Consider the following 23568-nt stretch of genomic DNA (forward strand, 5'->3'; position numbering starts at 1 on the left):
TGGCAACATTTGCCAGCTAGTTACTCATTTCATTGGACACGTACTAATTTTTTTTTTTTTTTTACCAAATTGGAGCATATCTAGTCTTCTCAATTTTTAGTTTTAAACTTTGTGTTTATTTGCATGTGTTATTTTAGCTCTTCTCTCATGACTTTCTTGATTCTCATGAACCCAGATTTTCTGTTTGTCAGCTCCTGTTCCAGTTATCTATTACTATGAAAAAAAGCACCTCAAAACGTAATGGCTTATTAAATTTTTTTTAACGTTTATTTATTTTTGAGACAGAGAGAGACAGAGCATGAACGGGGGAGGGTCAGAGAGAGGGAGACACAGAATTTGAAACAGGCCCCAGGCTCTGAGGTGTCAGCACAGAGCCCTACGCGGGGCTTGAACTCACGGACCGCGAGATCATGATCTGAGCTGAAGTCGGCTGCTTAACTGACTGAGCCACCCAGTCGCCCCAAAATGTAATGGTTTAAAACACCACTATATTATTTTCATTCAAGGTTCTGTATGGTGATTTGGCTTAGCTATGAGGTCCTCACTTGGAATTTCTCATTTGGAACGTTCAGAGAGGGGAAAGTGTTGCAAGATTTTTTTTTTTTTACCTCAATACTTGGGGTTCCTTGTCTTGCTGCTTCAAAGAATGAAGAGGTGGACACAAAATAAGCAGCAGGCAAAAGTTTATTAGAGTATAAGATCAGAAAGTAAGAATAGTACAAAAGCTCTTTACAGAGAGAGGGCATTCAAAAATGAATGCCTGTGGCAGTAGGCAAGAGTCGTTGTTTTATAAGGTTCTGGTCAGCCCTCCCTTCCTTCCCACCCCTTGTTCTTTCTCAGGTCCTACCCTTATTGGCTTGATAGCTCTGGGTGCTGGGTTGTCAATTCCTGATTGGCCTGATTCCATTGTACGAGGGATGGCCTATGGCCATATCATTCCTTGTGGGTCATATGTTTTATGGTCTACTAATATTTTTAGTTAGGTCTTTTGTCAAATTCCTGAGGGAAAGCTGAGGGGGAATAAGTGGTGTCTATTATATTCTTAAGAGGAACATTCCTCCTGAGGAGGTTTGCTTTGGTCAGACACTCCCATTATTGTTCCAAAGTAAGTGTTTTTCCCCACCCAGGGACCTCAGGTCCTAAGGTCTTTCCCTCTTTCCCTCTCTGCCTACTGAATTGAATCTTTTCCTATCATAACAGTGTAACATCTTATCCAAAGTATCCAGAGACTTGACTAAGCTGCCCATCCAAGATGGTGCCTTAATGTTTCATCATATGACCTCTTTCTGGTAGAATAAGCTAGACTTCTTACATGGTGGCTCGGTACTTTAAAATACTCAGTGGGCTAAAAACTCATTAACTGATTTTGTTGACCTAAGAATAAAAATTGCCATGCAGTTTACATTCTCTTATATTCTGTTCTCTCTCAGGAGGCCTCCTCTTTCTTATATTTCATGAGTTCCAGGGTCTCAAGAGCAGAAAGCAGAAGTTGTTAGGCTAGTTTTGTGAGCTAATACTAGAATTGTTTTGGAGTCCTTGTCATTGTATTGATCAAAGCCATGAGATCCAAGGGAGTACAGAAGTAGTTTCTGTGCCTTGATGTAGAGAAGTGACAATGTCACACTGCAGATGAGCTTGTAGAATGAGTGATAGTATTAGAACCATTTTTGGAGAATACAGCGTGCCTGCGTCAGTCTCTGATAACAGTGTAGGTACTGAGCATTCAAAATGCATTCATTTCGTCTGAAACCCTGCAAACTAGGGGAGCAGATAGCAGGAGAAGGCAGATATCCCAATTCAAGAAGCCAGGTAAGACACAAAAGCTGCAAATTTCTTCTTCCTCTGCGTTTTGTTCTATTCTGGCCCTCAATGGGTTGGATGATGCCTACCCATTGAAGAAGACAATCTACTTTACTGCATCCACCTCCGTAGATCTCATTTTAGATTAGCTGATGATAATCTCATTAGCAAATACCCTCACAGACACAACTAGAAATAAAGTTTCATTTGGGCACTCCTGTTGACTCAGAATTAACCATCACTGTATTAGAATTGATGATAACCCATTCTATACAGCATAAGTCATGGTTTACATTGTGCTGTTGATTTTTCATTACTGTCCTACAGCTACAATCAAAATCCAGCTTTCCTTCAGCTAAGGGGTGAGACATAGCTGATAATCTGCCACAAACTTTCAAAAAATAGTATAGTGAAAAAAAAATTATCTTTAAATATTTTTTTTATCAAAGATAATACTTGATGTATTTAGATTCAGGAACTGTCAGAAGCATTTTGTTTAGTAGCTGCACAAAGGAGACAACTCACAGATTGCTGGATCAAGCACCAGAAAGTTTACTGAATTTTTAAAATAGAGTTTGAAATAAAAGACCAAACCTCAAGTTAAAAAAAAAAAAATAGTGAATTCACTAAGTTTGTCTGTAGCCTAAGTGATTAACAGTAGCTAAATTTTAAAATTAAACAGTTCTTCATGGTTATGACTTTATATAATCATGTAAAATAGGAGTCAGCAATCTATGGGCTGTGAGCCAAATCTGTTCCATCACCACAAATAAGGTTTTATTGGAACACAGCCATGCCTGTTTGTTCACATACATCTCTGGCTGCTATTGCTGCAATGGCAGATTTGAGTGGTTGTGACAGAAACCATAGGGACTACAAAAATACTATCTGGTCCTTTACAGAAAAGGCTTACTGACTTCTATTTACAGAAAAGTTTATTGACCCCTGACTAAAATAGTGAAGGTTGAATTTATATTTTAAAAAGAGATAAGATAAGTTCTGTATACACTGATGGGGGTCTTACGTTTTTGGCTCTTGGAGTCATAAAATTCAAGGGGAGAAACCTGAGAAAAAACAGAGTAATTTGCCTGGAAGCTTTTATTCTTAGACCAACAAAAACAGTTAATGAGTTTTTAACCCACTGAATAGTTTAAAGATAGAAGGACAGAAAATTTTTACAAATATTTGCACGTGGATAAACAAAAGGTCTGAATGATTGCTTCATGGTTTCCCTTTAACTAGTATTGATTCCTTTTTTAAAGTGAGACTCCTATTTCCTGACATTAGATTATCCTTTTCAAAAAAGTGTGTTTACCTTTTTCTGCCTTTCTCCCACTTTAGTTATTTCTTCTCTTGGTCATTCAGAGAGATTCACTTTGCCTAGGTATATTTGACTCGGTTTATTTTTATTTGTTTGCTTTTATGTTATTTTTTTGTTTTGTTTTGTTTTTTAATGAAAGGAATCCAAATGGAAAGAAAGTCAAAGTTTTTTTTTTTCATTTTAGGAATATGAATGAATGAATGAATGAAAGAGAAAGAAAAAGAGAAAGAGAGTGGCTCTTGAAGCTTCTAGAAACAATTATTTTGAAAGCAAAGCTTTAGTTCTGTAAGGTGAGAATTTTGTGAAGAGAAGAAAACGTAGTAGAAAATCAACAGGGTCAGCCATGAAAGAAACAGGGTGTAGAATAAATCACAATAATAAATTGAAAACGGGGCATGGGTGATATTCAGTGCTCCCACAGATTAAATATGGATTACCTGACTGCCAGCTGGGGAGGATATTGACTGAGGCATCATGATGAAGGAAATAAGGAGGACTTGAAATGAGGGAATGGGACCTAGAATGACCACAGGGAGAGGGACAGAGTCATCTCGAAGAAGCAGCTGCCTTCTGGCCATACGAGTAACCATAGGCCATCCACGCCCAAAGTGTGGCCTATGCTGAGAACACTTTCAGCATACCATTGCCTGGTGAGGGCCCACATGTCTGCCAGGCATCATCTTGCAGAAGTAATCTTCTTCATGCCCTTTGTAAGCTTATCCAAATTCCCCTGTGTGGCCGGCCTTTTTAAAATGGTCCAAGAAACTCATAAGCCTCCCTAACCTTGGGTTCTAGAAGAGGTGTGTGGGGGAAGAGCTCTGTGGCCACTTCCTGACAACCTGGCATGTCTCCATATGGACCACGTGGGCGAGGGTTGACTGCAGTCTACCTGAATGTTGGCCCGGTGCCCTGTGATTCCTCCTAGAGCAAGGAACAATGAGCAGCCTGGTGCAGAAATGCTGGAAGCAGTTCCTCTCCCACCTTTCCAACTAGTGGGAGTTGGTCAGAAGGCCATTTCTCATCCATCTCCATAGTTTCAGTTGAGCATAGGACTTTCAGCCTCTCACCCTTTGGGGCTCAACTGCAGATTTCTTTGTAAGTCTCTCTGCTTGGCCATAGGTGAGAGTGGCTTCTCAACAGCAGAATGACCTACTACTGATGTTGTTTGTCATCTGACCACGCTGGTTCAGTGTCATCCTATGGGATGAGAAATACAGAGATCTGATACTTTGATGATCCTGCTTTTGCTCTCTGTAAAAGTAATAAACTGTTTGAGTCTATTTGAAGTCATTATCTTCCTTCTGGCTGAATCCATGGAAGTGTGAGATGCAAACCTAGTAGCTGTAGCTGAGATCCTCATGGCCCTGTTACGAATCACACTGCCTTTGGAAGGAGTGCCTGACAGCATGACAAGGGACAAAGTGTTGTCCTATTTTCACAACAACATGAAAGGATATTTTCCTTATTTATGAACAATCTCTGTTCTCAAAGAGATCCTTCTTTGATCACCTGAGCATGATGTGAAACCTGTAAAATTACATGTTCTTATTAACCCCAAAAGACAAAGGAGTAAAAACATCATTAGGTTTGTTATATGTACTCTTATCTAAAACTTAGTCTTCTGATTCCCCGTTAAATTCACTTATCTTGACAGGGTGACCTTAGAAGCTGTGAGAGATATATGGGATGTGGACCTTGGAGCAGTTTCTTTTCCTCCACTTACCAGCTGCATCATCTCAGGCAAGTTACCAAATGTCTCTGTAACTCCATTTCCTTACCTGTAAAATGTAGTAGATTTTTAGTAATTGTGAGAATTAAGTGAGGTAATATATGTAAAATGCTTAGAATAGAACTTGCGCACAGTAAGTGTATAATAAGCATTAGCTACTATATTAATCAAAATAGTGGTTCTCAAACTTTGAGGCGTATAAGAATCACCTGTCCACTCCCAGAACTTTTCATTGAGTTGGTCTTGGGTGGTGCTGCGTAATTGCATTTCTGATGCTGAGGCGCTGATCTGATGACTATACTTTGAGAACTACTGAGTTAGGATGTAATTTGCATGTAAATAACAGAGATCCATAATCATAGAGGCTAAAAGAAAACAGTTTATTTGTAGAAGTAGATGTCCAGGGTTGGTATGGTGTAGACTTTTCTATCTCGTTACCTTGCCATCTGTGGATTATTGTTTCATGCACACTGTCATAGATGACTCACCATCATTGTTGAATTTCGCCAGTAGAAGAGAGAATTTGGAGAAAGGGGAAGAGAATAATACTTCTCTTTAGGGAGACAACCAAGAAATTGTACACATCCAAGGTATACATGGCCAGAACTTGAATAACCACATGTAGCTCCAATGAGAGTGAAAGAAATTGGAATTTACTCTGTAGCCACAGGTCCAGCTTAAAAACCTGGGTTCTCTTACTCAGAGAAAGGAGAACAGATATTATGGTCATCTATGAGCTTTGCCACTGCTACAGACTGGTTTCTACATTTTAACAACAGCAAAAGAATTTTTTTGTGGATAGGAGATTATAAATATACAACTTGATTTTTCCCTCAAATACAAGCATAACTTATTTAACTTTATATCTTTTCTCTATTTAGAGGGGTCATTTGACTGTTTCTCAGGGGAAGGATGGTCTTTCCCTGGGAGGAATAAAAATGTTCCCCCTTTTTCCTAATAATTTGGATTTTCATCATCTGCCAGATGGACCACCAAATAGGTACTATCAGGGAATACAGAAAATAGAGCTATTGGTGGGAAGGTGAAGGGAATTTGAAGCAAGAGGCCAGGGAGGCTAGCTAGTTAGGGTGGCAGAAGGAGGTGGGAACTCTACTGTGATCCTAAGCAGGAAACATTGAAGAGGGGACCTTCCATGAAGAAAATTTTGCATGATATTACTGTAAGAACTACTGTAAAGAGGCATTGTTGGGATGCCTAGGAGCCATGGTAAATCACAGCTGTCATCAGCCTACCCCCTGGTCTTCATCCAGGAACACCATATTGCCTTCATCTAGGCCCTGGGTACTTAGTTGTCTGTAGGCCTCACCATATGAATACACACTCATGTTGGTGTCTGGGCTAGGCTGTGAATCTTTCCTCTGCTGCCTTCTCGGAGTGAAAAATCCCCTACTAGTCTAAAGGAAACTCTTCGATGTTTGGGGCAGTGGTGGCATTAAAGTGGGCTATCTCAAATCCCTGAGGTAGAAGAGGATGGAGCAGACACCCCCATTACATATGTCAGAAGCAAAGTGAGAAACCATAAAGGAAAAGCTTAACCAATTTTGCTATAAAAAATGAATAACTGACATATTGGTAAATAAAATTCACAGATTTCAAAGATCCTTTCCAACTCTAAGAGTGGATGATTCTATTGATATGTTGAGGTAGTTTGTGACAATAAGTCACAAATAGTAAAAATTACGTATATTGTCTAATAAGAAGTATTGATTACACTGTTCCTACTGTTCCAAGGAGTCACTCTCATCAAAAGCTTTTGCTTACAGGGGCGCCTGGGTGGCTCAGTCGGTTGAGCGACCGACTTCAGCTCAGGTCATGATCTCACGGTTTGTGAGTTTGAGCCCCGTGTCGGACTCTGTGCTGACAGCCTGGAGCCTGCTTCTGATTTTGTGTCTCCCTCTCTCTCTGTCACTCCCCCACTAATGCTCTGTCTCTGTCTCAGAAATAAATGAACATTAAAAAAAAATTTTAAAAAGCTTTTGCTTACAAAGATGCATTAGGGTAAGAAAAAAAATGTTCTAAAAGACCAGGTAAGTCTATAACAGTCAGATGTACCTAAGTGTTAAGATGGAGAAAGGATGGGGAGTGGAGAGGAGAGGAGAGAGATGATGATCCTGAGCACTTCATTAACATGTTGGACCCTGAACAGCAACCTACTGAGTATCCTCCATGTGTGGGAGATGAGGTGAGGAAGTCTAGAGAAGGATATGAATTTACTCTCAATAACACTGTTATTCAAGCCCATCTAACTCTAGAGCTCATGCACTTTCCACAATACCAAGCTGTCTGTCTAAAAACATGCCAAAAATGTGTGAAGATCCTTGCTTTGAAAACATTCTTTAGGGCTCAAGTCATAAAACATGGCTGGTTCTAAGATAATTGTGATATAGAACAAAGCTCATATTTCAGCAGTGTTCTCATCATTAGAGATTTCCTGCTCACTTATAGCTCAACATCCATTACTGATAAACACACACTAATAAGTGTAACATAATGGTAAAGAGCAAAAATTCTAAAGCAAGTCTGCTTTGTTTTACCCTCAGCTTTGTGACTTGTGACCTTGTGCAAGCTGTGTCTGTGTCTCTCTTTGTGCCTCAATTCCTTCATCAGTAAAATGGGGGAGAACAAATATACCTACCTGATAGAGTTTTGTGAGGATTAACTGAGTTAATAGTCAATGATATTATTAAAATAATTGGGAAAACTTGAATATGGTCTGTATATTACAAAATGCTCTCATAGCAGTGTTTAGTTTCCTGAGAATGAGAATGGTATTGTGGCTGTCTAGGAGAATTTCTTATTTTTATACTAAATGCTGAAGTATGTAGGAGTGAAGCATCATGATGTTAAACCCTTTAATGGTTTGGCAGAGAAGTTTGTATAATGAAGAAAGGCCACAGAAATAGAAAGAGCTAATGTAAATATAGCAAAATGTTTTAACCATTGATTAATCTAGGTGAAAGTTATAATAAGGCTGTTCATGTATTAGCTTTCCAATTTTTCTAAAGGCTTAGAATTTTTCAAAATAAAGAGTTAGGAGGAGCACCTGGGTGACTCAGTTGGTTAAGTGTTCATCTTTGCCTCAGGTCATGATCTTGCAGTTCATGAGTTCAAGCCCTGCATTGGGCTCTGTGCTGACAGCTCAGAGCCTGGAGCCTGCTTCAGATTCTGTGTCTGCTTCAGATTCTGTGTCTCCCTCTCTCTCTGCCCCTCCCCTGCTCATGCTCTGTCTCTCTCAAAAAATAAATAAACATTAAAAAAATTTTTTTAAATAAAAAAAAAAGACAATTAGTTGATGTATGTAATGCCTTATAACTGTTAGCTATCAGACTAAAGTCACTTTGAGGACTGGATTCTTCATTTCCATATGCCCAATGTCTAAACATTATCTGGTCCAATAACAGGTGTTCAGTGCATCTTATAAGTGAATAAATAAAAAGATGAATGATGTTTGTATTCTTACTCCTTACCATTATCAACTTTTCTTCAGTATATTTGCTTTCAGGTTTAAAGTATGAATTGTAGTTAAGGCTTTGCATACCAGCCCTCTTTGGTGTGTGTGTGTGTATGTGTTTGTATGTGGATGTGTGCATATGTGTGGATGTGTGTGTGTGTGTGTGTGTGTGTGTGTGTGTGTGTGAGAGAGAGAGAGAGAGAGAGAGAGTTTTCTACTGCATCCATTCCCTACCCCATTTAAAACCTAAATCAAATAGGAGTAGGGTTGCCAGATACTAAATAGGATATTCCATTAAATTTGAATTTTAGATAAATAATGATTTATTTAGTATAAATATGTCCCAAATAGTTCACAGAGGTCAAATCGTGCACGAAGCATACTTACTTCTACTAAGGAGTTTTTCATTGTTATCTGAAATTCAAATTTAACCAGGCACCCTATATTTTTGTTAAATCTGGCAACTCTAATAAAAGCCGTTTCTTCTCCTGATGTGTATGGTTGACCATGCCCGCAAGCATGTCAGAATATTAGTTATGTTGATTTATCCATGATAGAATACTTCTAGTTCTTCTGAGTTTTAAAGCATAGTAGAAATAAGCTTTTATCCTTTAGCTCAGTTATTCCCCACTGGTCTCATATTTTTCAGTTCTGAATCTCTCATTTTTTCCGTAATTATGATATGGAAGATTGCATTTTTTATTTATGATAAAACCCATAGGTGGAATATACATAAAGGTCACATAAAAATACATGAAGATGATAATTAAACACAATATACAGAGTTGGATAGGCAGTGTGATTAAAGAACTACGTATTTTGTTTATAGTGTCATTAATGCCAATACATAGAAGCACTTCTTGCATGAAAAGTATGTTTTAGCAATTAATAGTGCAAATATGTTAAAAATATTTATAGAACTACAACCTCCAAACATTTAATTGAACTCAATCTCATGGATTGGTTTGCCACTTGATAAATGGCCCTGATTTATAATAACCCTTCAATAACATACCAGGGAAAAGCAACAAGAAGCCCATTACTCGCAGAAGCAATTACAGAAAATTACTTTGGAACAGTAGCACCATTCCACATTATAATATGCACATTTGTTGTATTGCACCTTCCTGAGTTGAACTTTGAAAATGGTAGCCACACAAAATGCCAGAATGAATGAATTCATCCAAGGCTGGACTTTCACTGGTGGTAGTAGTAATCTTGACCATCATAGCTGTCGTAACTGCGCCCTTTATAGTAGCTGTACTCATCCTCATAGGCTCGGTAATTATCGCCACGAGGTTCTCCATTCTCGTTTTCATAGACTTCATATCCATTGTCATATTCATTGGTGCCTGTTTGTTCATACTCTTCCTCATATCCAGTGGTGGTGGCTTCCCTAGATGGTCGGATGGTGGTCCCATAGAACTCTGGTGGTGGGGTTGTAGGTTGAAATCCACCATTTGGAGAGGTTGTAGTCGTGGAGCCACCATTGTCCTGCCTTCCAGCCATTGTGGTTCCTTCTGCATTGACTTCAGTGACACTTTCTTCTTCACCTTCTTCTCCAGTGTTTCCATCACTGCTGCCATTGCCATTTTCTACCTCTGTGCTGTTGGTGCTGGTGCTGGTGCTGTTTATGCCTTGTTCATTTTCATCCACTTCTTCAGTTTCTTCATTTTCTTCATCTTCCTCTTCTTCTTCATCACTTTCCTCCTCTCTTGTAGCCTTTTTTGTATCCCCAGCCTATAAGGAAAAGTTTAAAAGGATCCAGATTTGGTGTGAAAATATAAAAACTTAAGACCATTATTTCATCCAACACAGGCTGTACCTACAGCCTTGTTTCAGATGTATTTTTGAATTGAAGCCAGTTTAACTTACAAAAGAATTGGTGAGTGTTTTAAAAATTCAGAACTAGTACCTTTGATGGGTGTTTTAGAAATTCAGAATTAGTACTTTCATCATTGGGTTTTGATAGAGAAAATGTACTTGATAAATAAGCTTTCCTTGTGGGAGATGCTTCCCATAGCTTTGCTATTCACTTTGTCTGTCTTGGAATCCTCTTCCCTGAAATGCAGTGGCATCTTTCAGGACCTTTTATCCATTGCCAAGATGCTTGTCCTTAGTCTTCTGTTATAATGTGGAAAGTCAGTGTAATAACATGGGAAGAGAATTTGCCTGGGAAAAGATATTTCCTTACTTGTAAACAGGGAAATTGGACCTGCTCTTGCTTTTTCAATGAGTTAATGAAGGTAATGTAGAACACCTGTGTATAGTGTCAAGCTAACCTTAGATTTCAGTAAAGAAATGAAATCAGATTTAACATTTTTGAGGAATTATTACCTTTTTGGGAAGTTGGATTGCAGCTAAACCTATGTTCCCTGTTCCAGGTGTGGTCTCCTCTCCATAGCCAGGTGTAGCAGAAAGGGTGGTGTTCTCAGCCTCAGATTCTTCATCTTCATTTTCATCAGAATTTGCATTCTCTTCATTGTTTTCTTCTTCATTTGAAGCTTCCTGGTAAAAATATCCAGAGCAAGAAAAGTTAGTTAGTTGGAAGAAAACTCAAAATTTACTGGAGTCATGAGCCATTACTGAGAAAAATGTATTCCTCAGCCAGCTCATCACCTAATGTTAACAATTCTGCTTCCTCTTATGACATTTGCACTTCTCACTTCTTAGAACTCAACTCAGAGTTATTTCATTCTACTTACCTCACTATGTCTGTTTTAGATATTTCTGTATTCTATTTTATCAATTCAAAAATGTTTGTGTAATAATTTCAGCATATCTGACTACATGGTATTTTATTCTACAGGCTTTAGGCTCTTAAAGTCTTACCAATACTATTATAACATGGTAGTAAATAAATGCTTACATTTGCTGACAAATAAGCTGAGAACTTATACCTGTTATTCCTTATAGCAGCCTTGTAAGGTAGGATTATTGTTCTCTTTAGAAAGGGAAAGTGAGGGATGCCTGGGTGGCTCAGTCAGTTAAGCGTCCAACTTTGGCTCAGGTCACGATCTCACAGTTTGTGAGTTTGAGCCCCGTGTCGGGCTCTGTGCTGACAGCTCAGAGTCTGGAGCCTGCTTCAGATTCTGTGTCTCCCTCTCTCTCTGCCCCTCCCCTGCTCACGTTCTGTCTCTCTCTGTCTCTCAATAATAAACAAACATTAAAAAAAAAATTGGAAAGGGAAAGTGAGCTCAGAAAAGCTAAATAACTTGCTTAAGGCCTTATGCATGAAGAAGCTGTATCTTTCTAATAAAAAAACAAAAAAACCCAGCCCTTTCTAATGCACTATGATGTTTTTGTTGAGGAAGAGGATTTATGTGGATTGTTCACACTACACCTAGGATATTTTTTCAGAAAGGAATTTTTATGGAAATCCCCCTCTTCAAACAAATTGATTGCATTTCTTATTTACTACCAAAAAGAAGCGAATTTTTTCATTTGCTTTCAAGTGTATTTAGAGAAAAGAACCATATTTAATTCAAAATTTATCTGGCAGTATATAAGCCAATTTTGTGTTGTATGCAGTATTCAGAAGATTTTAGACATTTGACACACAATCAATTTTTCTGTGCAGTGAAGAAACTAAACACTCCAAGAAATTTTTAGTGGTTATATTATGTTATTGCATGATTTTTAAAAAAAATTAACACTCCTCAAATGAATGTTTATTATAATCTTACTAATCTTACTATATAACCTTATTGAACATTTTATTTTTTGCCTTTATGTTGTTAGGCAGTTATTTGTTAATTGAGTTAATCTCCCGATGTGATTCATAGCTAATATTAAAAGTCAGGGATTCAGGGGAGCCTGAGTGGCTCAGTCAGTTAAGCATCCAACTTCAGCTCAGGTCATGATCTCACAGTTCGTGGGTTCGAGCTGCACACAGGCTCTGTGCTGACAGCTCAGAGCCTGGAGCCTACTTCGGATTCATTCTTTCTCTCTCTCTCTCTCTCTCTCTCTCTCTCTCTCAAAAATAAATAAACATTAAAAAAAGTCAGGAATTCATACAGAGAGTTTATTTACTTTAAATAAGTACTGGAAGATTGAATTCATTTCAGTGTATCTAATCTCTTTAGATGATGACATTAAGATAAGTTTTAAGACTTTAAAACATGGATAAAGAAGATGTGATGTGCGCACGCACACACACACACACACACACACACACACACACTCAGCTATGAAAAAGAATCAAATCTTGCCATTTGCAATAATATGAATGGAGCTAGAGAGTATTATGCCAACTGAAATAAGTCAGTCAGAGAAAGACAAATATCATATGATTTCACTCATATGTTGAATTTCAGAAACAAACCAGCACAGGGGGAAAAAAAAGAGAGAGAGAGGCAACCCAAGAAACAGACTCTTAACCTAGAGAAGAAACTGATGATTACCAGAGGAGAGATTGGTGAGGGGATGGGTTATATAGGTGACTGAGATTAAGGAGTGCACTTGTAATGAGCATCTGGTGTTGTATGGAAGTATTGAATCAGTATATTATATACCTGAAACTGATATTACTCTGTATATTAACTAATTGGAATTTAAATAAACACTTAATGCACAGATTTCAAAACAAAGTGGTAGAAGAAAAAAACGTTTATATAAAGAAAAAAACACAACCCAGGTTTAGCTTGCCTTATTACTAAAACAGAGTGGCTAAAGAAGAATATGTTTGTTTCGTCAAATTTGTAAATTCCGATGTTTCAATAAACTCTTGGGGCTACTAGAGTCCACCCCTAAACAGTCTTTAAGCCAATTGTGTTAAATATCCCACAAACACCATACTGTTTATTTATTCATGTTTATGCTTTATTTCAACGTTTATTTATTTTTGGGACAGAGAGAGACAGAGTATGAACGGGGGAGGGGCAGAGAGAGAGAGGGAGACACAGAATCGGAAACAGGCTCCAGGCTCTGAGCCATTAGCCCAGAGCCTGACGCGGGGCTCGAACTCACGGACCGCGAGATCGTGACCTGGCTGAAGTCGGACGCTTAACCGACTGCGCCAACCAGGCGCCCCTATGCTTTATTTCAACAGACTAAATCTTTCAGGGCAGGAGGAGGAAAGATTCTTAGAGTAGAACATATAATTTGGGTCCTGTACCATCTTTTTACACGTGAAAAACCTGAGGTCCAATGAGATAAATGACTCACATGAGGTCAAATAGATGGTGGTTCACCAGTGGCAAGGTCATGAGTAAAGATTCAGACTCTCAAATCATGAAGTTCTACATTTTCTCCTACAATGCCCTTTCTTTTCTAGATACTTTTTTTTTAATATAATTTATTGTCAAATTGGCTAATATACAGTGTATACAGTGTGCTCTTGGTTTTGGGGGTAGATTCCCGTGATAGATACTTTCTTTAAGGATATGCTGTTGCAATGAATTAAGAAGGAAAACAGGTCAGTCTGTGGATGGGTATTAAGCTTCAAATATCTTTTTGAATAGAAAAATTAGTATTAATGTTTTAAAACTGTTATTAACCCACTAGACTGGCTAAAATGGCTGAAAGACAACTGTTGGTGAGAACGTGGAGTAACTGATATACTAATAGAGGGAGATCACAGTGCATTTGCTTTGGTTACATCTACTTAGGCTGAACATATGCATACCTTTTGGCCTCCAGAAATAAATGCATGTGTTCACCAGAAGGAGTACTAGAATGTTCATAGCAGCTCTCTTTGGTATAGCCCAAACTTGGAAACTGCCCCAAAGGCCCATCAACAAAAGCATAATACATTGTGGTATATTCACTTCATAAGATACTCACAATGAGAATGAATGACTTAGAGCTGTAGAACGATATGGATTAACTTTTGAAGTTGGGAGTAGAAGACCCCATGCAAAAAAAGAGTATATGATATATGATTCCATTTTTATAATATGCAAAAATGGGTGAAAACTGTTAGGATTCAAAATAACAGTTGCTTTTGGTGGGTTTGGTTAATGAGTAAAATGGAACACAGAGCATATGCTGCTTTTTGATATGGGTGCTTTTTGAAACTGTGTGTTCAATTTCTGAAATTTCAACGATCTGTATACATATGATAATTGTGTTGTATATATTATATTTTTATAAAGTTTTTTTTTTTAAGTGAGGCTGAATAGTTTAGAAATGAAAAAAAAAACTGTGATCATCATCAAATAGAAAATATGCCTAAGCACCCTCTAATGTGAATACCGTTCCTGGAGACTATGTATTTAACCTGAATTGCCAATGAAATTTTAGGGAAGAAATGGGGAAAAAGGAAGTTCTAGAATCTCTTCATGATAGAAGCCTTCAGATTTATGTATCCACTTTTCTATGATCACTTTTAATGAATGATGTTTGGAGTATTTATTCCTCTGAAGTTTTCAAAACTAAACCACAAATATTTTTTGGACACCATATATCGTAGAAGAAACTGTGCTAAGCAGTGTGAGGAGCTATAAGGAGGATACAGTCTGTTTTTCCCCAAACTGGATATGAAACCTATGGTCTCTTGCCCTCCGGGTCATTAGGAGTTTGCAGGTAAGTTTTGGGAGGATAGTAAATGTTCAGAGATTGTTGACAAAATTTTGAGCATGTGTGATTTCATCATAGTTTTTAAACCTTACTGTCCTCTATCCTCAACCTCCATCATAACAAATGAAGAACCATTGCCAAAAGGTATGCAGTCTAATTGGGAAATCTACCTGGCAAAGCAATTTTGTGATCACCGTACAGCAAAGAGCTGTAGTTAAATAGATTACCCCAGCTTAGTTCTTGTGTAAGATTACTATATGGAACTCCTGGCAAAATTTTGTGGGATTTAGTAGGTGGCATTTTTCCTGGTACTGGCTTGGTATTCTTGTAAGGTCTTCCCTTAAGCTATTAGGGTAAATTATAGTACTGGAAATGATACTTCTATGGTTAAAAAAATAAAATCAAACTAATTATTTGTCACTTTTAAAGTTCCCATACCATTTTGTTTTCAAGATAGCAGATGTTTATCCATGATCCATTTTGGACTGTCATTGCCCCTTCATAAATAGCACTTAAGAATACCTGAATTTAGAAGGTCCCCAAAGCAGTGGATAGCTATAATTGACTATCCAGGAAAATGTACCTAATTAGTACGTTTTCTTGAGCAAGAGTGTCAGTTATAAACAGGTTAGCACAATTTCCAAGGTATACAGATGAATTTTAGCTGTGAACTACACTAATTTGAGGTACTATGGAGGACTATGTATAGAATATGTAGTACTATATGTACTGATACATCTTGAGTATTTGCCTTTATGTAAGACCATAAATTTTATTTTTAGACAAAATGACATATGAAATTCCCATTTAAAAGAATAACCCTACTTGGTGGGTCAAGAAAAACAGATGAATCATAATAATATTGTAGAGGATATAAGATTAGCTTTTCATATACTACCCACTTAGTAAGTTGAGCTTAAGTTCAGTCCTTAAAACAAGTATTGCACTGAGTTTAGGTACTTGTCTTTTACCATCCTGCACTATCCACCTAAATATAAATGATACTCCCTTTTCTTTTTATCAGAATGTACATTTCTTCCAACTTATAATGGAGACATTTTTGTTTTTGTGCACCACTTATAGGTAACTTGAACGCCAAATGCAGTAGCATTTTAAACAGGTCATTTTAGTTTATTCTAATTTAAATAATATTCTCCTTGTCCAAAATAGAAGACTGTGGGTAGTTGGTAAACTGGCAATGGCTTGTTTGCTAAGTCCAGACTACAGTAGACTAGTTTCCTATTTGTTTTCATGCTGCCTGGTTTGTTTTGAAAAATCCTGCAGAAATTCCTTACCTCTTCTTCTTCCTCCTCTTCTGAACTGTCACCGTCTCCGTTTTCTTCAGATGAGTCACTACTGCTCTAAAAAAAAAAATATATATATATATATGAATTCATACATATATGAATATATGGGTACATATATAGGTACACATACATTCAATGCAAAAGGAGATTTCCTGCTGATTGAATTAAGGTAAAATATTCACAAATATTTACTCAAACTAATTAGTATTGCCATCTTGATTTATTTCTCATGTGAATTTAGTTCTCATGTGAATCTGAGAAAAAGCTATGAAGAGATTGGGAATATATAAAATGAGGTTGGAGAGAAACAGGTGCTTTATAATGATCAAGATATGAAATGAGGTAGGCATTTCAACCCCCAAAAGCATAGGAAATATGTTAAAACATTTTGTATATAAAAACTAGAACAATGAATCATGGAATTGCCTATGTCTGCAAGGACAAGATGATTATCTGATTCAATTTATTTTACAGGGAAGGAATCAATCCCAGAGCTGTTTTGATTTCTCCAACAGTTCAGTTCGAGGCAAATGAACTAACACACAGATCACATTGTTTTATTTCCTTTATAAAATATAAATGAAATGATGATTAGGGTTGTTATGAAATAAAAGTTGTTACTGAATGATTCTCTTAAATAATGAGCTCTCCTGATGAATTTAAATTAGAATTTGACTTGAAATTAAATTTGCATATAATTTTTAGTATCTTTCAGTCTAATTAAAGCTAATCCATAAAATAAGCCTCCCTCTATATATAAATGAGATCTTATATATATGAGGTAAAAATTATATAAGAGCAAAATTAATTCACTTCATTTAGGAAAATTACAGAGTGCCGTGCCTCTAAAGTGCTCAATATTGAATGAGAACATTTTAAACCAAGGAGTCTGTATATAAAAATATAAGTTAATGAGCTTTGCTACTTTTTAAGAGGAAATATAAACCTAAACATCTCTTACCGAGACTTTAAAACAGAGGAGACTTTTTATCTTCCAATGATAAATTGAATTTTCCCTCTTTTTCTGCAACTACCCCTAATGGCACCAGGTAGATAAATGGATACCCAACTTAAGATTCTGTCATTTAAAAAAAAAATTTAATGTTTATTTATTTTTGAGAGAGAGTCAGAGCGTGAGTGGGCGAGGGGCAGGGAGAGAGGGAGACACAGAATCCAAAGCAGGCTCCAGGCTCTGACCTGTCAGCACAGAACCCAACGCAGGGCTTGAACCCACGAACTGTGAGATCATGACCTGAGCCGAAATCTGGCACTTAACCGACTGAGCCACCCAGGTGCCCCAAGATTCTGTCATTATCTGCCCTGAAAATCTTAGTTTTGATTCTGATGACCCAATTAAGCACTGTGGGTCTTAGAAAACAGAGCTGCAGAAGAACCTCAGGATTAGGGATCAGATATGAGGAAGCACTCGTGTGTCAGTCCTGCTCAGGGTTGTCCCTGTATGGCTCATTCTTCACGTGGCCATGCCATCCACCCAAGAAAAGAGAATTATTTGTCCTCTTGAGCCAAGAATAACTAACCTTGGGTGGAAAAGAGAATAATTACATCTGCTCTTCCACTCCCATGACCTTAAGGGTTGTGCTTTCCTAGCCCAGAGGATGAACAAAACATAATATCACATGTAAACTATTTCTGTTTGTTAGTTAATAGAGAGGGCAGCGTATTTCTGCAATGTATTTTGTCTCGGTGGGAGTGTTTGAATCTTTTTATAGGTTTCCTCACCTCTAGCCTTCTTGCTATCCCAACCACTCACTCTTCAGTTAGTGTCTGCAGTGAGAACAATTTTAAAACTTCATGAAATCCCCTGAAACCTTGGCATTTTCTTTTTTCCTTTCTTTCATTTATGCTTTATTTCCAGTTTGTAACTAAGTCATATTCTTCTGGAAGTCAAATATATATGACACATATATGTATGTATGTATATTTTACCATTACTCCTTTCAGCTTCTATCACTCCCATTTATTCAATCCCCAAATTACATTTCAGACATTGTTTTGAGAATGAGGATAGTAGTAAGAGATGAAGTTGGAAACATAGGCAGTCTCCCTGTGTCAAGCACTGTGATAGCTAAGATAAGTCCAATAAAAGAAATATAAAGTTTGTGCCCTCTAAGAATTCACACACAATTCAAATAATATTTGAATCCTGAAAGAAACAGTTTCCTCAATTAAAAATGCTTAGGGTATTAAGCTTATTTATACTTCCAACTCTATAGCTAAGTGGATAGATAAGCAATGGGTAGATTGTTGACAGCTTTGAAATTAATATGACATATTTCATGGAAGTTGGTATTTTAGAAACGATTATATATAAGCACATATTTGTTTGATTAAAACATTAATTTCAAAGCCGGTACAGCCAATGCATTTTGTGATGACAATCTGGGCACCAAATACTTGATAGACTTAAGAGAATAAATAATACAGAGCTATGGAAAATATATAAGTAGACATGTAAGGGAGAAAACTCTGGGAATCAAACTTTGCAAAGTAGGAGAGTAGATCATAAATATGGATTAGGGCATACATTTTATTGGATACTTTTTAAATACAACTATTTTACAAATTCTACATTATTTGAGATGAATTTATCTGTATATAATTTCTCTAAATTTTTTATATTAAAGATCTACCTAAAGATCTTTGAACTTTGAATTATCAGGAATGAAAAATATAACCTCTCCTAATATCTTTTCACTATAGATATTTTAATTGGATCACATTTATATTTCTACAAAAGTTGATAGTTGGGAATATCTCTTAAGTACTTGATATTTTAGAAAAATTGAGGAGCTATTCAGAAATTTAAATTTATTACCATTTCCATTGAGTTTAAAAAAGAGAATGAAGCACACATTTAAATGAGCAGTGTTTATTTGTGGGCCTGAGGTATACCAAAGAATGGAAGACAGTTCTGAAAACCCACAACTCTTGTATCATCTTTGCTCATATTTCTGTGGCCACACACATTCCATAATTATTGTGGTGCTATAAATACTTTAAGATTATCATTTCCTATCATTGTATGATTTGGAAATGGGTTAGCCCAACATATGGTAGGATGCTCTGCCAAGCCACTGTGCTGAGGCATCATTTTCAGCATCTTGACTGCTCTTAGTGTCCCAGGAATCCTGGGTCAGATGTGCATAATTGGTGTCCTGAACCCAAACCGTATAGTAATAAAAATAGCACAATTCTGGTTTGTCAAATATTTTAAATCAATACCACACCCTCCAGTTTTCAAAGGCCTTCGCCGGTAACCCATAAAAAGAGGAATTCTTATTTTTAGTATTTGTTATTTTCCTTTTTGTTTACAAGTTTTAAGGATGTTTTTCTCACAAGCTTTTAGTTTACTTCATGAATTTCTCTCTTTCCTCTGCAGTTTTTGAACCATGCTTCCGTTATAGCTAAGCTTCAATACTTGACATACTGCTCTAGTGACCAACACAGGTCAGAGGTTCAGAAAGTCCTCAGCAATCACGAATGTTATTTTAAATTGTCTCTGCTGTTTATGAAATCAGTTTTTTCCTTACCAATTAAAGGACTCTAAATTATTAGGTCTAAAACAGCTGTATGACAGTATTGACTCAACTATAGTATGACAGTTAGTGGCCTTATCACTGTCTTAATTGTCAACAACCGGTAAAGTTGTCCATTTTGTCAGTATTAGCCAAAATACCTGAACTCTATGTACCAAGGTATTTGCTTTTATTATATCATTCTAGACTGGGCCCAAATGGTTTTATTCTCTGTGTGTATATCTCTGCTTTAAAAGAGAACTTAGGAATAAGTTGTTTTGTATTAAAAACAAACTTTTTGTAGTAAGTCTTTCTGGCTGAATTTTAGTGAGAGTTGAATTTTGGCATTTTGTAGTTAAATTTGATTACCTTTAAATTATAATGGGTGAGAAAGAAAATTAATTTTTATACTTACCTGAACTGGAAATCGTTTTAGAGGAGGATAAAAGTAGGCATTCTTGTAAAGGTAATATCGTGGCCTGTACTTAAAGACCTGCATAAACAGAATAAATAATATATTCATGTTTAATATGCAATAAATCTAGAGTAAGTATAGTCAGACCAAGAAAGTATGCTAAAATTAATTACCCCATTTTCTTCAGAATCCTCTAATTTGGCTCTCCGATGCAAATTTTTCGTCTGTTTAAAAGAACATTTAATCATTACATACATGAAAAGACAAAAATGGAAATAACTATAGGTTTTTAATACAGAACTTACTGAGAAAGCACAGGCCATTCCCAAAATGCTGAGCAAAATTAAAGCAGTCTTCATTTTGGTGAATGCTTCTGGAATTAATGAAGTGGTAAAGTTAATATATATTAAAACTAAGAGTATAACTTTTTTTTACTCATACTAGAAGAACTATTTAATTGGTTTGTGTGTCCAGTTACAGTTTTGACTAAGACCAAATTTCTGGCTTTTATTTCAAAATTGTTCCTCTTTGTTTTTAAGTGGTAGAAAACTGACTTTGTTTAAATAATCTTGAATTCCATATTTGGTTTTATCTATCTATCTACCTATTTATTTTAAATTTTATTTCTTTTGAGAGAGAGAGAAGGAGTAGGGGAGGGGCAGAGAGAGAGGGAGAGAGAGAATGCCCAGCTCATGGGACATGGGGGCTCAGTCTCATGACTGTGAGATCATGACCTGAACTGATATCAAGAGTCAGATTCTTTCTTAACTGACAGAGGCACCTAGGAGCCCTCCATATTTGATTTTAACCTATCTGCTGTGATTTGTCAGTGGCAGACCATTTCATTACCGTAAGGGGCTTGAATGCTTAGTGTACTTCACGTTGAGCAAAGAGGCTTCCTAATATCATTGACATAGGAATGTCAGTTAAGGAATTGAATTGTTAGTATATGATCTGTTTTGTTTATAATTAAAAACTAAGTAAAAATTGAATACATTTATATGATTGCTTTTACATCAGTGATTGTACAACGGGTTTTGAACTATGAGTTTTTTTTTAACATGAGAAATAGGAACTGTTTTCCTGTGGTTACCTTAGAGAAAAAAACTTTCTTTTTTTTTTTCAGTGTATGAAATCCATAATATGTGAAATACTATTCTCATAGCATGTAGCACCAAACAGCCATGTCTAAGAGTGATTCTATGGGAAGAGCTCATCAGACTTTCACCTTGGGATATCAGGGGAAAATTTCCTCAAATTAGGTTGTTCTCCAGCTCCATTTAAGCTTTTCATCACTAGTGCGTGAGACTATCACAGGATGGATCAAGGGCTCTTCAGGGTCAGGGCAATAGACATCATGGAGACGTCAATGCTATGGAAGGATTGATTCTGAAATGCAACTCTCAGAATGGGAATAGTTCCCAAACAGTCCTGGGGTTTGCAGTCATACAGAGATCTCACTTCTACATAGATTCCTCATAAGTAAAAAGAGAGGGATAGTGAAATCATATCCTACTTTAGTTTTATTCTATTTGATAAAATCCTACTTTAATAGAGGTTGAATAAACTTAGCTGAAAGTCTACTAATACCCATCCACTTGCACTGACATATACATTTAACTGAGAGTGCTTAAGTGAGAGTGACAGCTTTGGCAACATTTTAGAAGCAATATGTAATGGTGGTGGCAATTTCCCCATAAACACTTTTGGAAAAGTAATATTTAAAATGTATGAAATCCATGTATTCTGTATTCTGAAGTTTGATTTTGCATTTTGTCATTAGCCAGAATTTATGGCATCCTTACTGAGTATCTGACACTAAAACATTACACAGAATAAGACTTAACTTGAAGAAGGTGTCTTGGGTCCTAAGTTACACTCGATTTGTGGCAGACTGGGTCTTCTGATTTTGATGCCTATATACTTCCTCATAGTTCTGTCTAATTTTAGTAAAATTCTTAGTGACCACACCACGATAAAGAGGCTTTGCCCCAAAGGGGGCCTATCCGTATAAGATGTTTTTATTGCTATTGGGGTGCTTAAGTAATACTTCGAACTTTTGTCACCCATGGTCAGAGTCACTGGCAAGTGGGAAGATTATTACTCTGTAGCTTTATGAAAAGAGTTGGAATATTTATAATGTCGTAAAGAACTTAAAACTTAAGTAATATATAATTGTATACAGGGTTTTGGTTACATAAATTTCTCATAACAAAGCATAAAAACAACTAGATGAAAACATAGTAGGAATAGTATAAAAAGAATCAAGTGATTCATGTAGGCAGCAATTGGCTGCCTACATAAATTTCATTTTATTTACTTTATGATTCATAAAAAACAAAGACGTCTATAGTGACCGCTACTAACCCAGACAACAATTCAAACATTCTTAAAGGATAGTTTTGAAAATCTAATTATAAGTTTTCATTGGGAAGAGTATGATAAACTACCAGCATTATTTATTTCTCTAGTGTGATGTATTTTTCCATACTGATTTTAGAGATACGGGATATTAACACTTGGAAACCAGATATATAACATATTGAAAAGATATTGTATGTAATTGAAGTATAGATTAGGCATAATTTATGGAGAAGTCTGCCTACATTGAGGCAGATTTAGAAGTGAAAAATAGTATTTCAGTCAGCTTATCTTGAATACATCAGAACGAGGAAACAGTTATTTGTGAGATGGAGAGATAGAAAGTAGTTTTATAGTTTACGTGCACAATATTAAAAACTTATTTACATGCATAGGTTAATAAATTTAACCTTTTGGAAAGAATCTAAAATCTGAGGTACTAGTTTAATGAGAAGCCAGTGTTAAATTACATACAAATTACCTTCTATACAATGCAGTAGCATCAGCATTTAAATAAAAAAATTCAAAGCCACGTCCAGAGATCTAAAATGTGGAGTGTTCGATTTTAAGAAAATGAAGTTGTCATATTAAATCTTACCCTTTTGCAGTTCTGGAGTGAGGAGACAGGCTCACAGGAGTGAGTGACACAGATTGAATATTTCCTCTGCTCTCTCACTCACTCATTTGCTTACTGTGACTGGCTATAAACTCTTCCTTGCCTTCTAACAGCCAATCACTGTCAGGGGCAAGTGATGTCAGAATGTGGATTCTCACCAGAAAACCCCCAAACTTCAACACTTTTTCAAGACACGGGCTCAGTTAAATAAACATGAAATGTGGTTCTAGTGCCAAGAGGTTTGCATTGTGGAATTTAATTGAAGGTTAAGATGAAGATGAATAGTTTGAGTTCTGAATATATATAATAATACACTAACTAGATATGAATTAAATAGCAAAAGATTTAACCATTTAAAAATTTTATAATCATACAAGTTTTCAGTATGTTGAAAGGAAAGGAAACTTATTGTCATCAGATACAATCTTGTATTATTAATTTAGTAAAAAAATCAAATAATAAAGTGAAGGAGCTGATGAACAGTTAATATTT

At 36.4% G+C, this 23568-nt stretch overlaps 1 protein-coding gene across 1 annotated transcript; it reads right to left on the minus strand.

Moving 5' to 3' along the window:
• Positions 1-8997: 8997 nt before the first annotated feature.
• Positions 8998-23145, minus strand: IBSP (integrin binding sialoprotein). Its single transcript, XM_003985189.4, has 7 exons — positions 23059-23145; positions 20405-20472; positions 20273-20323; positions 20100-20177; positions 16137-16202; positions 10660-10830; positions 8998-10062 (listed from the first exon to the last, which is right to left on the minus strand). Exons 2-7 carry the CDS (start codon positions 20456-20458, stop codon positions 9520-9522), a joined length of 963 nt encoding a protein of 320 aa, XP_003985238.1. The 5' UTR covers positions 20459-20472; positions 23059-23145; the 3' UTR covers positions 8998-9519.
• Positions 23146-23568: the final 423 nt, after the last annotated feature.

The sequence above is a fragment of the Felis catus genome, chromosome B1, assembly GCF_018350175.1.
Source record: "Felis catus isolate Fca126 chromosome B1, F.catus_Fca126_mat1.0, whole genome shotgun sequence".
NCBI classification, from domain to species: domain Eukaryota; kingdom Metazoa; phylum Chordata; class Mammalia; order Carnivora; family Felidae; genus Felis; species Felis catus.